Below are 23,556 nucleotides of genomic sequence, written 5' to 3'. Positions count from 1 at the left end.
GGCTGATTCGCAGCTTGGGAGTTTAGACAGCCAATCACGTTGAGAGTGGGAGTGGCCCAGGCCTTGGGAAATGTATATAAGCAGTTGCTTTGCCCCTGTTGTCCAGTTCTGCTCGTTCAATAAAAGTTCTTGCTGTTATCACTGTGTCCTGTTTTGTGGGAGCATGCTTAACGCTTCAGGCAAGCCCTGGAGACGGGTTTTGCAGGTGCCTGCAAACCCCCTTTGGCCCAGCAGTGTCTACCTCAGCCGAAACTGGGAGGTCTGGCAGGCTTAATTAGCCCCCTAGGCCGGAGGTTGCCCACCCCTGCGCTATCATAAAAGGGTTTGTCTCCATCTGCACAAATAGACACAATATAGTTAAAGATAGCAGAGCCCTATTTTTAAAAGCAAGCTGTTCTTCCTAGACAACATGGTTTTGCAGTGAGGGAGTTCCCAGTCTGAGCAAGCCTTTGTCCAGCCCTCCCATGCTGTTCCTTTCTCTGTCTCTAGCAAAGCACTTGTCTCTGGCTACGTTGAACGGGGAAATCCACAGCAGGATGGATGTCAATATTCTGCTGAATGAGCAGGAATACACTGGAACTGTCTCACTTCAATGAAACAACAGTTGCAGGCAATTCTCTGCATTTATTTTTTGCCGTTTGTGCACAAAAGGAAGGAAGGTTTGTCTTTCAGAAATCTCTCCCTCTCTCTCTCTCTCACACACACACACAGAGAGAGAGAGAGAGAGAGAGAGAGAGAGAGAGAGAGAAAGAAAGAAAGAAAGAAAGAAAGAAAGAAAGAAAGAGAAAAGGAGATAAATGAATCCAGACTACATGATAAGGAGATAAATCATTCCATACGGTTGCCAACTTATCAGAGTTGGGGGAGAGCAGAATGGTCTGCTCCTTGGACTTAACAAATTGTTTATGCATTTAAAATTTAAAATAAATCATGTCCACACTTCTGTGGAGGTTTACAAAATCAAAACAAACCCCGCACTTAAAAAGTGGCATATCAAAACAATAAAAACACATTGAGGATGCAATCTTATGCTCACATACCTGATACAGTAAGTCCCATTGAACTCATTGAGTCTTACTTCCAGATAGATAGATAGATAGATAGATAGATAGATAGATAGATAGGGCTGCACCGTTAAAATATGTTGAAAAGTATGGGAGAATAAAAATGCCTTTGCCTGGCACTGAAAGGAAAACAGTGTTGGTGCCAGGCAGGCCTCTCTCTGACGATGGAACGGCACAGATGGGGTGCCACCACTGTGGGAAGAGCAGGTTGTTCTAGGCCTAAGGAATAGCCTCTGGATCTGCGAAAGCCAGCAGACTGCCTGATACTTGGGACTAGCACAAAGAGGGTGCTATTCTCATCACCCCCCCCCATCCTTCTTGTGGTCATAGAATCACAGTTGGAAGGGACTAGAAGGGTCATTTGTCCAAGCCCTTGCAATGCAGGAATCTTTTGCCCAACGTGGGACTTGAACCCACAACCCTGAGATAAAGAGTCTCATGCTCGACCAACTGAGCTATCCAAACATGTCTGGCAGGCTCCAGGTTTCTGGGGGCTCGTGGCCTCTCCCCTCCTTTCCCTCCCCTCCTTAACCCTCTTGGCCCTGCTCCTAAAACCAGCAATATGGCAGGTGGGGAACGTTTGGCCTGCCAGATATTTGCTGAACTAAAACTCCCATCAGCCCCAGCAAGTAGGACAAGGACCAAGGATTGTGGGAGTTGCAGTTCAGCAACATTTGGAAGGCGAGAAGGTTCCCCTCAGCTACAATATGGCACCCCCAGTTTCCTGCAGTTGCTACCAGTAGTAATTACTGGAACCATACCTAACAATGTAGCAATAATCCTGTTCCATGGAACTTATAAAGGAGCAGTGGCGTAGCGTGGGTTGTCAGCACCCGGGGCAAGGCAAGTAATTTGCGCCCCCTAACCCGTGATGTTGCGCCCCCTAACCCGTGATGTTGCGCCCCCCCAGATGTTGCACCCGGTGCAGCCGGGCCCCCCTGCACCCCCCACGCTACGCCACTGTAAAGGAGGCAGTGAGAGATTTTACTTTCTTGGGTTCCATGATCACTGCAGATGGTGACAGCAGCCACGAAATTAAAAGACGCCTGCTTCTTGGGAGGAAAGCAATGACAAACCTAGACAGCATCTTAAAAAGCAGAGACATTGCCTTGCCAACAAAGGTCCATATAGTTAAAGCTATGGTTTTCCCAGTAGTGATGTACGGAAGCGAGAGCTGGACCATAAAGAAGGCTGATCGCAGAAGAATTGATGCTTTTGAATTATGGTGCTGGAGGAGACTCTTGAGAGTCCCATGGACTGCAAGAAGATCAAACCTCTCCATTCTGAAGGAAATCAGCCCTGAGTGCTCACTGGAAGGACAGATCCTGAAGCTGAGACTCCAATACTTTGGCCACCTCATGAGAAGAGAAGACTCCCTAGAAAAGACCCTGATGTTGGGAAAGATGGAGGGCACAAGGAGAAGGGGACGACAGAGGACGAGATGGCAGGACAGTGTTCTTGAAGCTATGAGTTTGACCAAACTGCGGGAGGCAGTGGAAGACAGGAGTGCCTGGCGTGCTCTGGTCCAGGGGGTCACTAAGAGTCGGGCATGACTAAACGACTAAACAACAACAAATGAAACTTATTCCTAATATTGGACAACTTGCATTTTTAAAAACTGGCTCTGTAATTTCAACAGCTGCCTGACACAAGAATGTAAGTGGGGGAACTTTTTCCGGCTGAAAGATGAATCGTGGGAGAAGCTTCACCAGCTACCTGTTTATATCAAGCTGCAATAAAATGAAAGGATCATGATCAGTGCAGGGAGTGGAAGGCTGGAGTGGTGGAGATCAGATAACCGTCCCTCAGTGTATTTATTTCACAAGCTAGGTTAAATCATTTATGGTGCAAAACAGCCTTTATGGAGATGCAAGATGACAAATGCATCTATGCTCAAATTTCTCCCTGCAAAAGTGAGGATTGTCTTTTAGCACATTGCATATGAAGTCCAGACAGACAGTCTGCGAGTCCTATTTATACATTGTCTGATGCTGCTTTTGTGTAAGCAGTGGGACCCCTCAACATAAGAACTGAGAACAGAAATCGAAACGCAGGTCACACAGCTGACCACAGACCTTTCTTGCAGCCCAGTGCAACAAGAGACATTGTCAACATATAACGCTTTCCACACAGAAAAAGGAATGCACTGGTGTCATCTGTGTTAAAGCATACAGTGTACCAAAGCCCTGGCCATGTTATGCTTGCAGGGGTGGACTGGATGACCCTCAGAGCCCCTTCCAACTCGACAATTCTAGGCTTCTATGTTACTGCCAATCAGTGTTCTGCATTAGAGACAATCCCTCCAACATATGCAGTAGGAGCAACAAAAAAAGCAGTGTGGGGCTCAGGGGTGTAGGAAGGGGGGGCGGTCCACCCCAGGTTCCATCATGGGTGGGGGGGGGTGACAAATTATCAAGGAACAATTACTGCCCTACTAGGGCAGTTCATAAAAAACTTTCTTTTTTAGAAAATGCCTGCTCCAAAGGTCTTACCTTACTAAACTAGGGATTATATAGCTGTATATGAAATTTCATGCATATCAGTTAATATCTTGACCCTCCTCTTTACTTGGCCGTTTTCCTGTCACGAAGGCTGAAATTTCAATTCAGTGGAGCATTTATTGTTCCCAACCCTAACCCTGCCGAAAGCCATCTAATTAGACTTCAGTTTGATTTTGACATGTTTTTAGGAGGTAATTTAATTATTGTTTGGTTTTATACCAATGTTATGTATCTGATGTTAGCCTCCCTGAGCCCGACTTCGGCCAGGGAGGGCTGGATATAAACAAAAGTTTATTATTATTACTACTTATAATTATTCCTTTGTAAGAAAATATGAAATAATGTAAAACCAATTTTGCAGGCAAAAAAAAAAATCAATGTGGGGGGGGGCAATAAATTTTCTGCACTGGGTACCACCTGACTTTCCTACACCTCTGGCAGGGCTTTCACGCTGCCTTTTGAAACGCTGGGCTCCAGGGGCCTGCCTGGAAGGATGTACTCTGTGCTGGTGACAGGTGGACAGCGAAGTCCTGGTGCAACAACGGTGCCGGCCACCCATGCATCCAGTTGATGTCCTGGATGGGTGGGCAGCCAGTGGCCCCTCAGAACATCTGGGCCCACCCTTACTAATAATAATAATTTTTTATTTATACCCCGCCCTCCCCAGCCAAGGCCAGGCTCAGGGCGGCTAACAAGCAATAATAAAAACAAGTTGAATGAATACAACTTAAAAACAAGATTAAAATACAACAATTAAAATACTGAAACATTAAAATATTAAAATGCAGCCTCATCACAGGAGGAGAAAGGAAAAAGGAAAAAGAAAGACGGGGAGGGAATCAAATTGGCTCCAAGCCAAAGGCCAGGCGGAACAACTCTGTCTTACAGGCCCTGCGGAATACTATCACTAAATAACAATAACTTAAATAATTACTTGTGCCAGCCCTGACAATCTGGCTAATGGACACTGTCTGCTGAGTGACCAAATGCTGCCGAAGCCTAATTCACACGCCTGCCTCACAGACCAGATTAACCAAGCAGCTGACATTCACTTACTCTTTTTAAAAAACACCGACCGAGAAGCTCTGGGTTTTCAATGCAGTTTTCCAGCTCTTTGAGGAAGATTCTGGAATGGAGATAAAAGCAAAAGGGGCATGAGGAGAAGTTATGTCATTCTGCATTTGTGTGTCAAACCCCCATCTGGATCCAGGCCTGGTGGGAAATATCTACCAGAAGGCAATTGTGTATACTGTAAAGGCTTCCACATCATGTTTGGGGGCCATCCTGCTACTCTCCCTCCTGCTGGCTACAACTGATGGGAATTGTAGTTTCAAACATCCAGAGAGCGCCAGGTTGGTCTATAGCAGGGGTCAGCTGGGGGCCGGTCCACTGTCCCTCAGACCTTGCAGGGTGCCGGACTGAAACAAAAAATGAACGAATTCCTATGCCCCACAAATAACCCAGAGGTGCATTTTAAATAAAAACAGACATTCTGCTCATGTAAAAACACCAGGCAGGCCCCACAAATAACCCAGAGATGCACTTTAAATAAAAGGACACATTCTACTCATGTAAAAACATGCTGATTCCCGGACTGTCCATGGGCCGGGTTTAGAAGGCGATTGGGCCGGATCCGGCCCCCGGGCCTTAGTTTGCCTACCCATGGTCTATAGCTTCAGCCAAGGATGATCAGAAGTTAGCCCTGGGGACTGGTGCTGGAAGATGATTGTTTGCAAGGCAAAATTATCACATATCAAAGGCTGCAGACAAAAGGCACTGCGTCCATGTGGGCTGCTGTTTTAAAGCACCCATGTGTGGTCCCAACAGAACAGCATGTCAGGAAGTGTGCAAACCTGTTGTGGAATTCATAAATCTCTGAGAGGTTTCCAAAAAGAACTTCTTTCTTGTTTGACACCGCCGTCGGGATCAAGTGAATTAAATCAGGATTGTCCATTTCAGATACATAGCCCTGTTTAAGATAAGAGGGGGGAAAGAGTTACATGGTGAGAACAAAAGGGTAAAAATATAGGTTAGGGTGCTGTAGTTGCTGCTGTTTTGTCAATTAAGAAAAGCAATGGTTTGCATATAAAGCTCAACCATGAATCTGAGCAAAGCATCACACCCACAATCTATAATAATCCAATCTGTAATAACAGTATATTGTTATTACTATTATCGAATAGTACATCCCTATTTTCATCGGAGAAATGTTGGAGGGTATGTGAAAGCTCCCTCCCATCAGTCTTCACCCTCAGTTTCCGCAAATACTCAACTTACCTCTATTATGCTTTGAAGTTCCTCTGCATAAACCCGTTCTGTTTCTATCAGTTCATTTATTATATGGCTAAAGAAAAGAGAAAGATGAGAGAGAGAGAGACTTATAGTAGTTTCTGCTGCTAAACCGTGCTTTTAAAATACATGTTGCTTTGCAGAAGGTGAAGTAATAAATTTAAATTCAAGGCTGAGCATTGCACAGTATTTTTAAAACATTATAGGTAAAGGTACACAAGGAGAAGGGGACAACAGAGGACGAGATGGTTGGACAGTGTTCTTGAAGCGACAAACATGAGTCAGACCAAACTGTGGGAGGCAGTGGAAGACAGGGGTGCCTGGCGTGCTCTGGTCCATGGGGTCACAAAGAGTCGGACACGACTAAACGACTGAACAACAACAACAACAACAACGTAAAGGTAAAGGACCCCTGGACGGTTAAGTCCAGTCAAAAGTGACTATGGTGTTCCTTCGCTCACTTCGCTTTCAGGCCAAGGGAGCCAGCATTTGTCCACAGACAGCTTTCCGGGTCATGTGACCAGCATGACTAAACCACTTCTGGCATAAAAGAACACCATGATGGAAGCCAGAGCGCATGGAAACGCCGCTTACCTTCCCGCCACAGTAGTACCTATTTATCTACTTGCACTGGCATGCTTTCGAACTGCTAGGTTGGCAGGAGTAGGGACTGAGCAACAGGAGCTCACCCCGTTGTAGGGATTCGAACCGCCGACCTTGTGATCGGCAAGCCCAAAGCCTCAGATATCCTGCCTTTCCCCTCCCACTTCAAGGAACCCAAGCCTCTTCTCCATTTTATCCTCACAACAACCCTGAGTGGTGAGGTTATGAGTCAGTGAGTGGCCCAAAGTCACTCCATGGGTAGCTCGAATCTCAGTCCAACACACTAACCACTACACCACACTGTTGATGCAAAGTACTCCAGATTTGGAAGTAGGGTAGCCAAAGAAAAGAGAGGATCCCTTTTCACATTGGGATATAAATTCTAGATCCTGTTCTGCCATGCCACATCCAATGAATTGATCTATATTAAACTTATTGGTCCTTTTCTTAAAAAAAAAAATACCAATGTAACACAAAGCATCTTACAACAATAACTAAAGAGCATACATTAAAACCAGCATAAAGCAAAACATAGAAAAATCTAAAACAGGTTCTCCCCCCCCCCCTTTAAAGCAGGATTAAAAAATCCCACTCACTGAAGGAGGTCGCAGATAATTAAAAGCCAATGGCCTGGTGGAAAACAAACATCTAAATTTATGTAATGATGGTGCCAGGTGAGTCTCCCTGAGGAGAGCATTCCACAAGTGGGGAACCACCACTGAAATGGCCTGTTCTCATGTTGCAACCCTCCAGACCTCCTGTGGATTATAGGGAATCAAGGACAAAAGGTTTGGGGTGGTAAATGTCATCAGTCATCTCCCTCTGCAGTCCTGATTGTACCTGGCCCAGGCAAATCATTGTTCAGTTTTGTCCCTGTTTTGCCTGGATTTTGGGTTTGCCTTCTTAAAACATTTTTTTATATGAGTAGCTGGACCCCCATTCATTGTCAGCACTAATTATTACTTCCAGGACTCCCAACACCGCTCTTCACAACAAAGAAACATTAACAAGTGCCACAAATAAGCAACGTTTAACTTAACTGCATGTGTGCGTGTGATCGTTTTCAATATGATATGATTTGGCGACAGGTACACACCACTACAATTTAATATAAACAATTCTGCTTTCTGTTTCTTGGACTGGCTCTCTACTTTGTCACATAAATGATTTATCTTACTGTATAATAAATTTGCAATGCCTCATCAGTCTGTTTTCATTGGCTGTTTCCCAAGGTTATAAAGGCAGGGGCAGGGAAAGGGAAAGGTTGCTCTTGTAAAAACAGTGTGATGCTGGGAGGTGGGGAGGAAAGTGAGCAAGGGCAGGTAAATATAACAGTTTTAGTCTTCTGGTGGGCAGGGAGGAAAAGAGAAGGAACTGGGGAGGGGCAGGTGGAACTGGCTGGGAGTCAAGGCGGAATGAGTGGCAATATCGGAGAGAGGGAGGTTTTAAGCATGGCAGTTTTAAGCCTCCAGTGAGGGTGGGGAAGCCAGAGAGGAGGAGGAATTGGGGAGGGGACAGATGGAAGTGGCTGGGGTTAAAGGTGGGATCTGTGGTGCTATGGAGGATCAAGAGGGGGGTTGGGGATGAAAGAAGGGGAGTGTGGGTTAGAGGTAGGGAGAGGTGTGTTTAAAGGAAGAGCTGTGGAAGAGGAGGCTGGTTGGTCTGACACTTTTAGGCTGAACTGTAAAACGGCCCTGTTAAATCTCCAGGGTGTGGACACGATTCTCGTCCTCATGTCAGTGCACTGCTTCACCCATTTGCAGGCATTCCCTCCATGCAATAATAATAATAATAAAGCTAATGCGTTGAGGGAGTTGTAGGGGCTGCATTTCCTAGTGTCCAGATGTTTGCACAGCCAGCTGGCTCTTGCCCCTCTGACCTCCCAGCATAGACCAGAAGTAGGATTTGGCCCTCATAGTGGAGCCTTTGGGCTCCAGATTCACATGGAGGTGGGTCCGATACATGTATGGCCAGTTCCTGCTTCAGACCTTCTCTGAATGCACCAAGGTCAGAGGGGTGGAACTGGTTAGGCCCACAGACATTGGGGTCAGGAGATGGTGGTGTACAAAGGGAATGTGGGAACAGGGCTTGTGGGATTAGACATTCTGTTTGAACACCGATGTTTGTGTGCTCTTTTAAATAAGCAAACTGTTTGGGTAAATTGTTTATTCGCACGCCCTGCCTCAAAAGCCTATGCAGGGAGATGTTTGCAGAGCAAATGAATGGAGAGGCGCTTGCAGCAAGGGGCGGAAATGGGTGCAGGCAGCGATCTTTGATAAGGGGGTGGAGAGGCTGCAAAGATGCGAGGCAATGATAGTCTTGGGGTTTTGTTGCCAAGAGCTCACTTCCTCGGCAATACTTTATCTTGCATCTGATCTAGTCTTAGGGACTAAGAGACTCTGGGTAGGAAGCTGAAGGGCCTTTTTCACCACTCCTTCCTGTTGAAGGTCATGACGCAGGACAGAGAGGAAAATACTGGAAGTAAAACCACTGGCTGCACAGGTGCCATTGTGATAAAAGTTTTGGCTTCTGGGACCATGGTCTCTACTTCTTTGAGGAAGGGCTTTGGGGATAGATGGGTTGCACCTCACAACAGTTGGGAAGAATGTGCTTCCTCAGAATCTCATGAACCTGATCAGGAGAGCTTCAAACTAAGTCCTGGTGGGGAGAGAGACAATATTACTTAGTATTGGGGATAATCACTTCATTGATGCACAGGAAACTGGAGGCGGTGCTACGGAAACCTGCTAAAGGGCTGGAAACTACAAGAAGGAAGCAGCTGGAGGGAAAGACTTGTGGTTTCAGCTGTTTCTATACTCAGAGCATGAGTCAACAATGTGGTGCAGCAGCAAAAAAAGCTAGTGCTATTCTAGGCTGCATTAACAGAAGTAAATTGTACAAATCAAGGGAAGTCATAGTACACTCTATTCTACTTTGGTCAGACCACACCTGGAGTACTGTTTCCTATTCCGGCCACCACAATTTAAGAAGGATATTGACAACAAGCTGGAACAGCATGTGTTGGACTCCGAGAAAATATGGAAAAGATGATGTATCGATGGTACATCACACCCGTGAAATTGGAAAAAATGTACAAGACAGGAGACAAAACATGCTGGAAATGCAAAACCAAAGAGGGTAATTTTCACCACGTGTGGTGGACCTGTGAAGAGGTGAAAAGGTTTTGGGGACTTATTTACAATGAATTAAAAAAAATATTGAAATACACCTTTCCCAAAAAACCCGAAGCTTTTCTCTTGGGAATGATTGGAGAGATTAAAAAAGAAGATCAAATATTATTTCAGTACGCAACAGTCGCCGCCAGGATATTGCTAGCGCAAAACTGGAAAACCCCTAATATCCCAACCATCAGAGAATGGCAAATTAAATTATTTGAGTATATAGAATTAGCAAAGATGACACAGAAAATCAGGCATCAAAAAAGTAGAAAGTTTATTAATGACTGGAACAAATTTGTAACATACATTGAAGCAAATCTAGGAAATATTAAAATCGCAGTAGGTGAAACATAAAACTTGCGACGTACAGATTTGGCTAAATAAAACTGCAGAGAGGTATGGTGTGTGTATAGCTCAAGCCGAGATGGAGGGAAGTCAATTAGTGTTCTAGAGTTGATCTGTTTGTTTTTTTTGCTATATGTGTTGTCTTCGGTTCTTTTTCTTTTTTGTTTGTATTCTTTTTTGTCTTGTTTCTTAATACTTTTATGTTTTTTGCTGTAAAGAACTCAATAAAAAGAAATTAAAAAAAAGACAACAAGCTGGAATGTGTGTGCAGCCAAGATGTTAAAGGGTCTTTAAACCAAGCCTGATGAGGAATAGTTGAAGGAGCTGGGTATGTTTAGCCTGGGAAAGAGGAGACTGAGAGGAGATACGACAGCCATCTTCAGATATCTTAAGGGCTGTCACATGGAGCAATCTCTTTTTCTCCTGCTCTGGAGGGTAAGACCCAACTCGGATTCAAGTTGCAAGAAAGGAGATTCCAACTAAAACACCAGGAAGAACTTTCTGAGCTGTTTGGCAGTGGAACAGACTTCCACGAGAGGTGGTGGGCTCTCCTTCCTTGGAGGTTTCCAAGCAGAAGATGGATGGCCAACTGTCATGGGTGCTTTAGTTGAGATTCCTGCAGTGCGGGGGTTGGGCTACATGACCCCTGAGATCCCTCTCAACTCTACAATTTTATTTTTCTATTAGGCTCTGATTCCAAGGAAGCTGCTACCAAGAGAAGAATAAGAAGAGAGAATGTATATGTTTGTCTTTAAGGCGTAGCAATCCTTCTGTTTGTTGTAACAAGGCTAATAACAGCTACCCCTCTGGAATGTGTGTCCCAAGCACACAAGTGTCTGTGCAGTGTTGGAGAATACGTTCTGGGAACAGGCAGGGAGGCAGAACTGACAAAGTTAAAAGGGCAGGAGAGTTTGGGGCCCTGGAGACCCACTTTCCTTTTACGGAGGAGCATTGAGTTGGATTAGCGCAGGATGCTGCAGCACAATTACTGACAGCAGTGAGATCCTGCCAACATACAATACCTGTGCTCAGAGACCTGCACTGGTTGCTAATTTGCTACCAGTTTGCTACCAGTTCAAGGTGTTCCCACTCAACTGCTTTGATTAGCAGAACCGGCACTTAAGAGGTGCCACCTAATACTTGTTCCTCATTTGTAAGAAATCTTTTTGTGTGTGTGTCGCAGCACCTACACTTTGAAACTCCTTGCCTCTTGATATCAGGCAAGCTCATCGCTCTATTCTGTTTGTTGTTTAGTCGTTTCCGACTCTTCGTGACCCCATGGACCAGAGCACGCCAGGCACTCCTGTCTTCCACTGCCTCCCGCAGTTTGGTCAAACTCATGCTGGTTGCTACAAGAACACTGTCCAACCATCTCGTCCTCTGTCGTCCCCTTCTCCTCGTGCCCTCAATCTTTCCCAACATCAGGGTCTTTTCCAGGGAGTCTTCTCTTCTCATGAGGTGGCCAAAGTATTGGAACCTCAGCTTCAGGATCTGTCCTTCCAGTGAGCACTCAGGGCTGATTTCCTTCAGAATGGATAGGTTTGATCTTCTTGCAGTCCATGAGACTCTCAAGAGTCTCCTCCAGCACCATAATTCAAAAGCATCAATTCTTTGGCAATCAGCCTTCTTTATGGTCCAGCTCTCACTTCCATACATCACTACTGGGAAAACCGTAGCTTTAACTATACGGACCTTTGTTGGCAAGGCGATGTCTCTGCTTTTTAAGATGCTGTCTAGGTTTGTCATTGCTTTCCTCCCAAGAAGCAGGCGTCTTTTAATTTCGTGGCTGCTGTCACCATCTGCAGTGATCATGGAGCCCAAGAAAGTAAAATCTCTCACTGCCTCCATTTCTTCCCCTTCTACTTGCCAGGAGGTGATGGGACCAGTGGCCATGATCTTCGTTTTTTTGATGCTGAGCTTCAGACCATATTTTGCACTCTCCTCTTTCACCCTCATTAAAAGGTTCTTTAATTCCTCCTCACTTTCTGCCATCAAGGTTGTGTCATCTGCATATCTGAGGTTGTTGATATTTCTTCTGGCAATCTTAATTCCGGTTTGGGATTCATCCAGCCCAGCCTTTCGCATTATGAATTCTGCATGTAAGTTAAATAAGTAGGGAGACAATATACATCCTTGTCGTACTCCTTTCCCAATTTTGAACCAATCAGTTGTTCCGTATCCAGTTCTAACTCTAGCTTCTTGCCCCACATAGAGATTTCTCAGGAGACAGATGAGGTGATCAGGCACTCCCATTTTTTAAAGAACTTGCCATAGTTTGCTGTGTCTATTCTGTTTAGCACCTGCTTAAATCTTTTTCATTTAGACAAGATTATGCAGATATGGATTAATACAGTATAAAACGTGAATAACAAAAAATTCAGAATTCAAAAACCCTTGTGGTCCCTTCCAACTCTATATATGATTCTAGGAGTGGCATTCAGTGGCACAGTAAATGTGAGCAGCAATAGCAGGCTGACTCTCAGCCAGAAAGCACCAGGGTGCTGGGCTTCTAGAAAGCCCAGTGGGTTCAAAAGTAGCTGCAAAGTGGGAGAGCAGGAATAGATTGGGAAATGGTGGTGAAGTCTCTTGTAGGAACATGCCGAGCAGCTGTTGTTTGAGCAGGGAGGAACTGCATGTGATTAACATGCCATGGTGTCTCATCCTTATAGCCTAATGCTGATAACAACCAGGGTGCACAAAACCCATCATTTGCCACCTGGTTTCTTAGTAACCCTTGCTCAGCAAAACAAAAGGCTGGGTGGTTGTTGTTGTTTAAGAGATAAATCAGAGAACACAACCGAACGATTGCAACATTTTATTGTCTTGCTGCAGGGATAGAGCTGTGGATGTTGACTTTGTACTCAAATTTGCCTAAATATAGCTATCTGGCATTACTTGTGTGTGTACAAACACGTTGCCCTTGCACAGGAGCTGGTGGGGGTGGGGTGGTTTCACAGCATGCTTCTGTACATAGTGGTTTGCGATAAAATGATCTAAAGTGAAAGCTATGGTCCATGTTGTTTGTGCACATGGGTGGGCATGTTTTGAAATGAGTGTGCAACTGCGTTCTCTATTTCCCTTTCCCCAAATGTTGCTTCTGCCTGCTCTTGAGATGAGGTTTTGCCTGTGCGGCAACAGTGCAGGGGCTCTCCGGCCCTCAATGAACAGCTCACGCCACCAGTCCTTATTATGGGGAAAGCATGGGACGCGGATGGCACTGTGGGTTAAACCACAGAGCCTAGGACTTGCCGATCAGGTGGTCAGCGGTTCGAATCCCCGCGACGGAGTGAGCTCCCGTTGCTCAGTCCCTGCTCCTGCCAACCTAGCAGTTCGAAAGCACGTCAAAGTTCAAGTAGATAAATAGGTACCACTCTGGCAGGAAGGTAAACGGTGTTTCTGTGTGCTGCTCTGGTTCGCCAGAAGCGGCTTAGTCATGCTGGCCACATGACCCGGAAGCTGTATGCCGGCTCCCTTGGCCAATAAAGCGAGATGAGCGCCGCAACCCCAGAGTCGGCCATGATTGGACCTAATGGTCAGGGGCCCTTTACCATTACCTATGGGACCTGGATTCTTGGATGAATGACTTATGAGGAGGAAGGTTGTGTCCAGGTGAGCTTTTTCTTCATGCTCAGCCTGCTTATTCAGGTGCTGTTGATGGGCCATTTCAAAGGCCCTGTTGCTCTCCCTTATTACATCTTCAGAGAGGACTTGTAAAGGAAGCCATGTGACCACTGCGATTCCAACCAAGTGCACTTCCGCAAACATCATCTTGCTCTGCTATCCCTCACTTACAGCAATGGTGTGTGGTTGTTTTTCTCTGAGCGTTTGGGCAGGGGGGACACATTTGACCCAAACAACACACACCAAAAAAGCTCATAGTCGTCAGAAGTCTGTTTTGGCTCTCTTTCTTCTCCAAGCTCTTTATGAAACCTCCTCATTCATCCAACAACCATGACTGTCCAACCACCCCAGCACTGCTGTTTTGGCAACATGCGCTTGACAGGGAAGCTCAAAGGAACTGCGGCATTTCTTAATTAGAGCTAATCTGACTGTTTATAGGCACACGAGATATGCGTGAGCCGGCAGGTATACCACAAATAATAATGATATGGTTTTTCAGCTTCAAGTCCCTAATTAGGCCTGCCAAAGCCAGTATAACTGGATCTTGCTTCGCATATGGTGAAACTTAACGTTTGACAGAGAAAGGCAAGGAAGCTTGTTTTATGGGAAGTTAATTGTCCGCGCATTACACATTTAAAACACTTGCAAAAGAATCCTGGGAACTGTAGTTTCTTAAGGGTGCTGGGAACTGTAGTTCTGAGAAGGATACACTATAATTCCCATGATTATTTGGGGGGGATTGCTTTAAACGTGTTTTAAATGAATGGCGTGCACACAACCAAAGCTTTTTCTACCCCACAGGCTTCCCCAGCCTCATGTCCTCCAGCTGTTTTGGGCTAGTGTGTTGGTTGGAGCTGCTTTTCTTTCTGAAAACCAGGAGGATCTCAAAACATATATATATTCTTAAGGTAGTGAGAAATCCATTCGTTTATTTATTTTGCTATTAGGGTGCACTTTTGTTCCTGCTAACGGAAAGCATTGGAGTAAAATAATAGAAATGTAGAGTTTGGAGGGACCCCAAGTGTCATCTGTAATAATAATTTATTATTTATACCCTGCCCATCTGGCTGGGTTTCCCCAGTCACTCTGGGCGGCTTCCAACAGAATATTAAAATACAATAACCTATTAAACATTAAAAGCTTCCCTAAACAGGGCTGCCTTCAGATGTCTTCTAAAAGTCTGGTAGTTGCTTTTCTCCAACCCGTGCCAAGCAGAAAAGGAACCAAAGTTAAAGAGTCTCTGAAGAGTGTACAGTGGTACCTCAGGTTAAGTACTTAATTTGTACCAGAGGTCCGTACTTAACCTGAAACTGTTCTTAACCTGAAGCACCACTTTAGCTAATGGTGCCTCCTGCTGCCGCCCCGCTGCCGGAGCACAATTTCTGTTCTCATCCTGAAGCAAAGTTCTTAACCTGAAGCACTATTTCTGGGTTAGCAGAGTGTATAACCTGAAGCGTATGTAACCTGAAGCGTATGTAACCTGAGGTACTACTGTATTATCATTGGCCCTACAAACACAACTTGAAGCTTTTAAGCTTTCCACCTTCTTGAAAACCGCCCTGCCATGTGACAATTAACATTTGGGGGGAAAGTTGCTATTGGGGCTAATGGGATTCCCCCCTCTTTTTTAATGCTAATTGTCATGCCGGAAAAGGAAACCTTAAACCTTACATCTCTACTCTGAATTGGCAAGAACAATTTCTCCCCAATCACGCCAGCATGGTTGGTATTAAAAAAAAATTGGATTGCTAAATCACACCATTAACATAACAGGTAGGTTAGACCCTGACTTTATTTGTACTGCGACACAAATCAAGGTAGAAGACAAACGTCATCACCAGCCAATCTGGTTACCAATCTTGCTGAACCTGATCTTCCAAAGCAAAAGTGCAACCTTTCGCAGAATTTTTTAAACGGTGTGGTGCTATAGAAATGTTGTATTGTAAACAGCCCCCATTCCATGCTCCGCTTCTGACTCACAGGATCTCCCCACAGCAACATGAAAGCATGCAGAATCACAGGGAAGTATTTCAAAGGGTGCTTCCCTCCAACTGCCCATCGGGGAGAAGGGGTCTCGTCATCTAAGCAGGCCTGTGTATTAATGCAGAATGGATGTCCAGGGCCGAGGGACACCTGAGAACACATCTGCCATCACGTCATCCCATTTGCTAGGCACGCAGCTGGGGTGTGTGTGTGGAACTTTTCCTCTGTCCTGAATGCGATGAGCAATGAGTGTAACCCAACGCTCCTTGTAAAGGAGATCCTGTTCACCCGCTGATTACCACTGTCAACACTGCTTGCGGGGACAAAAGGTGACTGCAAAAGTTGTTTATGACTTGGAGCGTTTCCCCCTCTTGCTCCCACCTCTCCGAAAATCTCCAGGTGGCTCACAAATCAGCAAAGGTTGGAAAAAACATTGCAAGACTATATTCATAAAGATCAAGCGGGTTTTCTACCTGGCAGACAGATGAAAGATAATATAAGAAATATAATAGACATTGTGGAATATCTAACTGCCAGGAATGATAAACAAGCTATGCTAATATTTGTGGACGCTGAAAAGGCCTTTGATAATATATCTTGGGAATTTATGTTGAAGAATTTAGAGATGACGGACTTAGGTCAAGGGATTTTCAATGGTATCAAAGTGATATATCCAGAACAAACAGCAAAGTTGATAGTAAATCATGTACTAACAGAAAAGATTAAAATAGCTAAAGGCACAAGACAGGGTTGTCCTCTGTCACCGTTACTTTTCATCATGGTACTGGAGGTTCTCCTAAGATCAGTAAGGAAAAATGAAAAAATTAAGGGAGTTACAGTTGGTTGAAATGAATACAAAGTTAAAGCATTTGCTGATGATTTGGTTTTAACAGTGGAGGAACCGTTAAAAAGTACCAAAAAAGTATTAGAGGAAATAGAACAGTTTGGTAAAATGGCAGGTTTTATTTTGAATAGAAAGAAAACGAAAACGATTGTTAAAAATATGGATCAAGATATGATAGAAATAATGCAACAACAGACTGAGATTGAAGTGGTGAAAAAAATTAAATACTTGGGAATTTGGGTGACCCTCAAAAATATTGATTTATTTCAAAATAATTATATACCAATGTGGAATGGAATTAAAAGAGATCTAGAGGTGTGGGGAAGGATGAAATTATCATTCTGAGGAAGAATGTCAACAATAAAGATGAGTGTTTTGCCGAAAATGTTATTTTTATTCTAGACAATTCCGGTTATAAAAGGGGCAACTATATTTAAGGATTGGCAAAAAATAATTTCAAGATATATCTGGCAGGGCAAGAAGCCTAGAATAAAATTTAAATTGTTGACAGATGCGAAAGAAAGAGGAGGCTTCGCCCTGCCAGACTTGAAATTATATTACGAAGCATCTTGCCTCTGTTGGTTAAAGGAGTGGGTGAAATTAGAAAATACGGAATTGTTGGACTTGGAAGGATTTGATAATAGATTTGGATGGCACGCTTATTTATGGTATAATAAGAAAAAAGTTCATAAAGGTTTTGCAAGCCACATTTTTCGAAGATCTCTGATAGAAGTATGGGATAAAAACCTATTAGAAGCAAAAATACCCCATTGGTTATCACCTCTAGAAGTTATGAGTGTGAAAAAAATTAACATGAAAGGGGGGTGGATAACTTACGGGGATTTGATTATTAAAGAAGAGTGAAAATGGAAGTTAAAACCATATGAGGAAGTCAAGGAATATGTTAATGATTGGTTGCATTACTATCAGATTAATGAAATGTTTAAAAAAGAGTTAAAAGAGAGAGGCTTTTTGGAAAAAGAGTCAAAGTTTCAAAAAGAAATAGTGAGTAATGAAATTAAAAACCAGTCAAAAATGTATAAATTGTTGCTAGAATGGCATACTAAAGATGAAGAGGTAAAATCAGTAAGGATTCAATGGGCCAGGGATTTTGAGTATAATATACAATTTGATGAGTGGAATAAATTATGGAATGAAAGGATAAAATTTACAGCCTGTACTGCACTGAAAGAAAATGTGATGAAGATGGTTTATAGATGGTCTATCACTCCAGTAAAACTAGCAAAAATGTATAAAGTAAGTAATAAATGTTGGAAATGTAAAGAAAAAGAAGGAACGTTTTATCATATGTGGTGGGAGTGTAATAAGGTTAAAGTATTCTGGGAACAGACATATAATGAGTTGAAAAAGATGTTGAAATATACATTTGCTAAAAAACCAGAAGCTTTTTTGTTAGGAATGGTTGGAAATGAAATAAATAGAAAAGATCAGAAATTATTTCTATATGCAGTGACGGCAGCAAGGATACTACTGGCCCAAAAATGGAAACAGGAGGAACTACCATCTATAGAAGAGTGGAGAATGAAATTAACAGACTACGCAGAACTAGATAAATTAACAGGGAAAGTCCGAAACCAACGAGATCACAAGTTCACTGAGGACTGGAGTAAATTTGTGGATTATATGAAAAGCATATGTGATGAACAAATAACGTTTGTGGGTTTACAGGAAGCTTTGTGAATAAATATGTATAGAAACATTGTAAAAAAGGGAAGAAGGGGAGTAGGTGCATTTTAAGATAAAAGACAATGACAAATTTTGAACTTGCAGTATAAAGACGAGAATACGGAGGATTCACGGATGAACTGATGGAAGTCAAAAATATGTATTTGTGATTGTACTGAAAATGTATGACTAAAAATTCTTTTTTATTGGAAATTAATTTTAAATCTTTTTTAAAAAATTCATGGAGGAGAGGGCACTCAGGCTGTTGGCTACCATGTCTACCAAGCTCTGCCTCCACAGTTTGAAGTAATAATGCTTTTGGAGACCATTGGAGGGGGAGAGTGGTGTTGTGTTTGAGTCCTGCTTGCAGGTTTCCACAGGCATATGTTAGGCACCGTGAGAACAGGATGCTGGACAAGACGTGCTATTGGCTTGATCCAATATTGGCTCTATTTCTTTTTCTTTCTTTTTTTAAATTAAAGATTTCTTAGTTTACTTTTGTACAGTCATACCTCATGTTACGTTTCAAAGGAGGTTATTTTACTGCACTGGGGCCACTCCGGGGTGGGGGGTGGGGAGGGAGAGATCTGCTCCTTGCTGCAGATGACCTCACTGCCTGTATTGAGGGAACTATGATCTCAGCAAATTGCCCAAGCAAATTTGCCTTTTGGTTGTTGTTGTTTTTTTTGGAGGGGGGCGGTTCTGCTGTCCAAGAAACACAAGCGCACTTTGGCATCCCAGGCATAGAAATAAATTCTGCAAGTGACACAGACTGTGGAAATTGCAGCTCATTCATGCAGGCGTAACATGAGCACAGAATTGCATCTGATTCATTATGCAGGAGCAACACCACTCATAGCCCAAAGCTCTCTGGACCTCCTGCGCAAACGTGGACCTCTTTGTGCACAACAGCTGCCCTGTTCTGTTCCACGCTAGGGAACGGTATGGGCTCAGAATGCCGGAATTGCACCGCATGAGCAGAACAGGTCCCCGCTCAGAGGGAAGAGGGGGGTTGGTCAAGCTCAGCAAGCTCACCGCTCCATTCATGAACTGGAGGCAAGGAGGAGAGGAGGAACATCCAGGAGGGTTTTTCTTATAAATCACATTTCATAGAATCATAGAATCTTAAGAGTTGGAAGGGACCCTCAGGGTCATCTAATCCAACCCCCTGCAATGCAGAAATCTCAGCTAAAGCATCAGTGACAGATTAACAGTATTTACCAACGCGGCAGCTAAAAAAGCCAATGAAATTCTGGGCTGCATCAATAGGAGTATAGCATCTAGATCAAGGGAAGTAATAGTGCCACTGTATTCTGCTCTGGTCAGACCTCACCTGGAGTACTGTGTCCAGTTCTGGGCACCACAGTTCAAGAAGGACACTGACAAACTGGAACATGTCCAGAGGAGGGCAACCAAAATGGTCAAAGGCCTGGAAACGATGCCTTATGAGGAACGGCTAAGGGAGATGGGCATGTTTAGCCTGGAGAAGAGGAGGTTAAGGGGTGATATGATAGCCATGTTCAAATATATAAAAGGATGCCACATAGAGGAGGGAGAAAGGTTGTTTTCTGCTGCTCCAGAGAAGCGGACACGGAGCAATGGATCCAAACTACAAGAAAGAAGATTCCACCTAAACATTAGGAAGATTTTCCTGACAGTAAGAGCTGTTCGACAGTGGAATTTGCTGCCAAGGAGTGTGGTGGAGTCTCCTACTTTGGAGGTCTTTAAGCAGAGGCTTGACAACCATATGTCAGGAGTGCTCTGATGGTGTTTCCTGCTTGGCAGGGGGTTGGACTCGATGGCCCTTGTGGTCTCTTCCAACTCTATGATTCTATGATTCTATGATTCTATGATTCTATTTATTTGTTTGTTTGTTTGTTTGTTTGTTTGTTTGTTTGTTTATACATACCGCTCTATACCTGGGGGGGGGTCTCAGGAGGTATGGACAGTTAGCAAGTAAGGTGGAGTTCCTGTTTCTTTATGAAGCCCCAACGTGAACTGCATGATGATGATGATGATGATGATGATGATATATTTATTTATACCCTGCCTTTGCCCTTGATGGAACTCAAGGTGACTTACAGACCAAACAAAAAACAAGAATCACTAAAAACATAGAAAAGGCTATCGTTAAAAAACAATTAAACATTAATAGTATTACAACATACAGTCGTACCTTGAGAGTCAAACAGAATCTGTTCCGGAAGTCCGTTTGACTTCCAAAACATTCAGAAACCAAAGCATGGCTTCCGATTGGCTGCAGGAGCATCCTGCAGCCAATCGGAAGCCATGCTGGATGTTCGGCTTCTGAAAATCGTTCAAAAACCGGAACACTCACTTCCAGGTTTTGATCATTCAGGAGCCAAGGTACAACTGTATATAAAATCTGTTTAAAACATACAAATAATTACAATAAGAACAGCATGGCGCCTGTTCTTTCGTTAAAAGCAGTTGGTCCCCCAAAGCCTGTTGTAACAAGGTCTTCACTGGTGAAAGAACTACAAGGAAGAAGCCAGTCTAACTTCTCCAGGCAGGGAGTTCCGTGTCCCCACCTGAAGGGTAGGTGGGTTCCCACGAGGCAAGACACAATGATAACAGCAAGAACCTTTATTGAACTGCGTAACTGGGAAACGGGCAAAGCAACTGCTTATATACGTTCCTGAAAGTCTGGGCCACTCCCACTCCCAACGTGATTGGCTGTCTAAAACTCCCAAGCTGCGAATCACGACCAGTTCAAGGGCCAATGGCAGAGGTCCAAATCCTGAAATGTTCTGTGATTGGGCATCATGTATCGAATCAGAACATAGGAGCTCAGAATCCTTAGTCCAGACTCAAGCTCAGGCAAACACAGACCACTGGATACATAACACCACCCATGTGAGGGTGGCAGGACTGAGAGAAGTGCCTCTCCTGAAGACCTCAAAACCTGGGCGGGTTTGTATGAGGGAATGAAAAGGGAGAAGTTGTGGTGTGGGAGGAGGAAGTATATGAAAATGGATGAGTAAATACACACACACACACACAGAGAGAGAGAGAGAGAGAGAGAGAGAGAGAGAGAGAGAGAGAGACGCAGAGAAAATATGAGGAAATATCCCTTTCTGCCAAATTTGCCAAGCCCTAAACTCCAAGTCCTGTCCATATGAACAGTAGCAGCAAGCACTGCTGACTCATGTTTAAGCAATGGGGAGGCATCGGACTAATTCTCCATGCAAACATTTCTCAAGCCTTAACACAAGTTTGCTTGGTGATGCTTCAGAGGCTGGAATGAAGGAGAAAAGAATGTAGCAGATCTTCCCTGAACAGCAACGATAAGACTCTGGAAGAGTGGAAATAAGACTCCCTCTGCAACAAACCCAAGTGTGCACAAGGCCCTATCCGTGGTACAGACCATGTTTTACATGCAAAAGGTCACAGGGTCAAACTCTAGCATCTCTAGCTAGGGCTGGGAAAGACCCCTGATAGAAACCCTGGAGAGCCAGTATAAACCAGTGCTACTTGAACAATGGGACAAGATCCACTGGTGGACCTTCGGACACTTTCAGGTGAGCTTCAGTGCCACAGGCTGCCCAGTGCTTCCTGCCCCCTAGCTGTGCCACAGCTGGTTGGCTGGATCAATGCCAGCAACTCACTGCATGCTGGGTAAAGGGGGCCGGGTGATGGAGATGTTTTCTGGGAGGGAGGGAGGAATGAAGGAAGGAAGGCCCCTCCAGGAGGGGGCCCAGTGTGCAGTGCACACCCGTGACATCCTGGCCGCATTGCACATGAGTGACATCATGCACGCAACACACATGCAATGCCGACCCTCCAGGTGTCCCTATTTTCCAGGGATGTCCCTGATTTGGAGAAGCCATCCCGCTTTCTGATTTGATCCCGGAATGTCCCACTTTTCCTTAGGATGTCCCTATTTTCATTGGAGAAATGTTGGAGGGTATGGAGTTATCTGACCCCCAAGCCGTCTGAAGGCAATCCTGTACAGTGGTACTTCGGGTTACAGATGCTTCAGGTTACAGACCCTGCTAACACAGAAATATTACCTCGGGTTAAGAACTTTGCTTCAAGATGAGAACAGAAATCGCGCGGCGGCGGCAGCGGGAGGCCCCATTAGCTAAAGTGGTACCTCAGGTTAAGAACAGTTTCAGGTTAAGAACGGACCTCCGGAACGAATTAAGTTCTTAACCCGAGGTGCCACTGCAGAAAACAGAACAACGCCCCCCTAGCCTTTCTATGGCAGCCCTATTGGTTGTGCTTTCTTCCTTATAAAAGTAAAAGTAAGAGCCAGTGTGGTGTAGTGGTTAAGAGCGATAGACTCGTAATCTGGGGAACCGGGTTTGCTTCCCCGCTCCTCCACATGCAGCTGCTGGGTGACCTTGCGCCAGTCACACTTCTTTGAAGTCTCTCAACCCCACTCACCTCATAGAGTGTTTGTTGTGGGGGAGGGAGGGAAAGGAGAATGTTAGCTGCTTTGAGACTCCTTCGGGTAGTGATAAAGCGGGATATCAAATCCAAACTCTTCTTCTTCTAAATACATACTGGAGTGATTAAGGCTGAATGAATTAAAATGTCTCTGACATATCGGACAGTCACCTTCTCTACTGCATTTTCAGGAGCTTTGTTACCGTGTGCCTCTTGCCACAAGCCTGCTAAAGTCATTATGTTGTTGTTTTTAAACTGGTGCAGCGATATAACTGCCAGCACATTTGCTAAAGCTAAGCAGGACCCGGTATGGTTTCAAAGTGGATGGGAGATGGCATGTCAAGGTTCCTGAATTGCAGGGGGTTTGGACTAATGACCCTCAAGATCTCTTCCAACTCTATGATTCTGTGTGTGTGTGTGCGCACAATAGAATATTAAAAACATGATATGACATCAAACATTGAAACCTTCCCTAAACAGGACTGTCTTCAGATGTCTTCTAAAAGTCAGATAGTTGTTTATCTCCTTGACATCTGAAGGGAGGGCGTTCCACAGGGCAGGTGCCACTACCGAGGCCCTCTGCCTGGTTCCCTGTAACTTCTCTTCTTGCAGGGAGTGAATGGCCAGAAGGACCTAGGAACTGAACGATGGGGGTGGAGACCCTCCTTTTACATATGTAACTGTTTAATATGTTATCCTATTGTAAACCACTTTGCGATGTCTCGTGGGAAGCCATTCGGAAAGGAAATAAACCGTAAGTAAAGATATGGACTATGCAAAATTGGCAAAATTAACAGCTAAAATAAGAGAACCTAATGATGATTGTTTTGTGGAAGAATGGAAGCCTTTTGCAGACTACTTAAACTAATACTATAGGATGATGAACTGGTTGAGCAGGAATTGAACGATAAGCAACAGAAGGAATTAGAGATTATTGTATTGTTGATATGGTATAAGAGATAGAAAATAGGGTGCAGCAAAGGGGGAGAAATAAAAAAAACCACCTTGGAAAACGGGGTGGGAAGTCG

The 23,556-nt window shown here is 44.2% G+C and overlaps 1 protein-coding gene across 8 annotated transcripts in view; it reads right to left on the bottom strand.

Annotated features, from left to right (window-relative positions):
- Positions 1-23,556, bottom strand: part of MCF2L2 (MCF.2 cell line derived transforming sequence-like 2) — a 235,307-nt gene that overhangs the window by 80,992 nt on the left and 130,759 nt on the right. For all 8 annotated transcript variants that reach the window (XM_081189996.1, XM_081190002.1, XM_081190003.1 and 5 more), the window contains 3 exons: positions 5,843-5,909; positions 5,419-5,534; positions 4,622-4,691 (listed from right to left, as the gene is read on the bottom strand). In XM_081189996.1, the coding sequence (XP_081046122.1) occupies positions 4,622-4,691; positions 5,419-5,534; positions 5,843-5,909 (253 nt within the window). The remainder of the gene's footprint in view (positions 1-4,621; positions 4,692-5,418; positions 5,535-5,842; positions 5,910-23,556) is intronic.

Source organism: Podarcis bocagei, assembly GCF_964188305.1.
Source record: "Podarcis bocagei genome assembly, chromosome: 4".
NCBI classification, from domain to species: domain Eukaryota; kingdom Metazoa; phylum Chordata; class Lepidosauria; order Squamata; family Lacertidae; genus Podarcis; species Podarcis bocagei.
The sequence above is the reverse complement of the archived record's forward strand: the minus strand, read 5'-3'. Positions and strand labels throughout refer to the sequence as shown.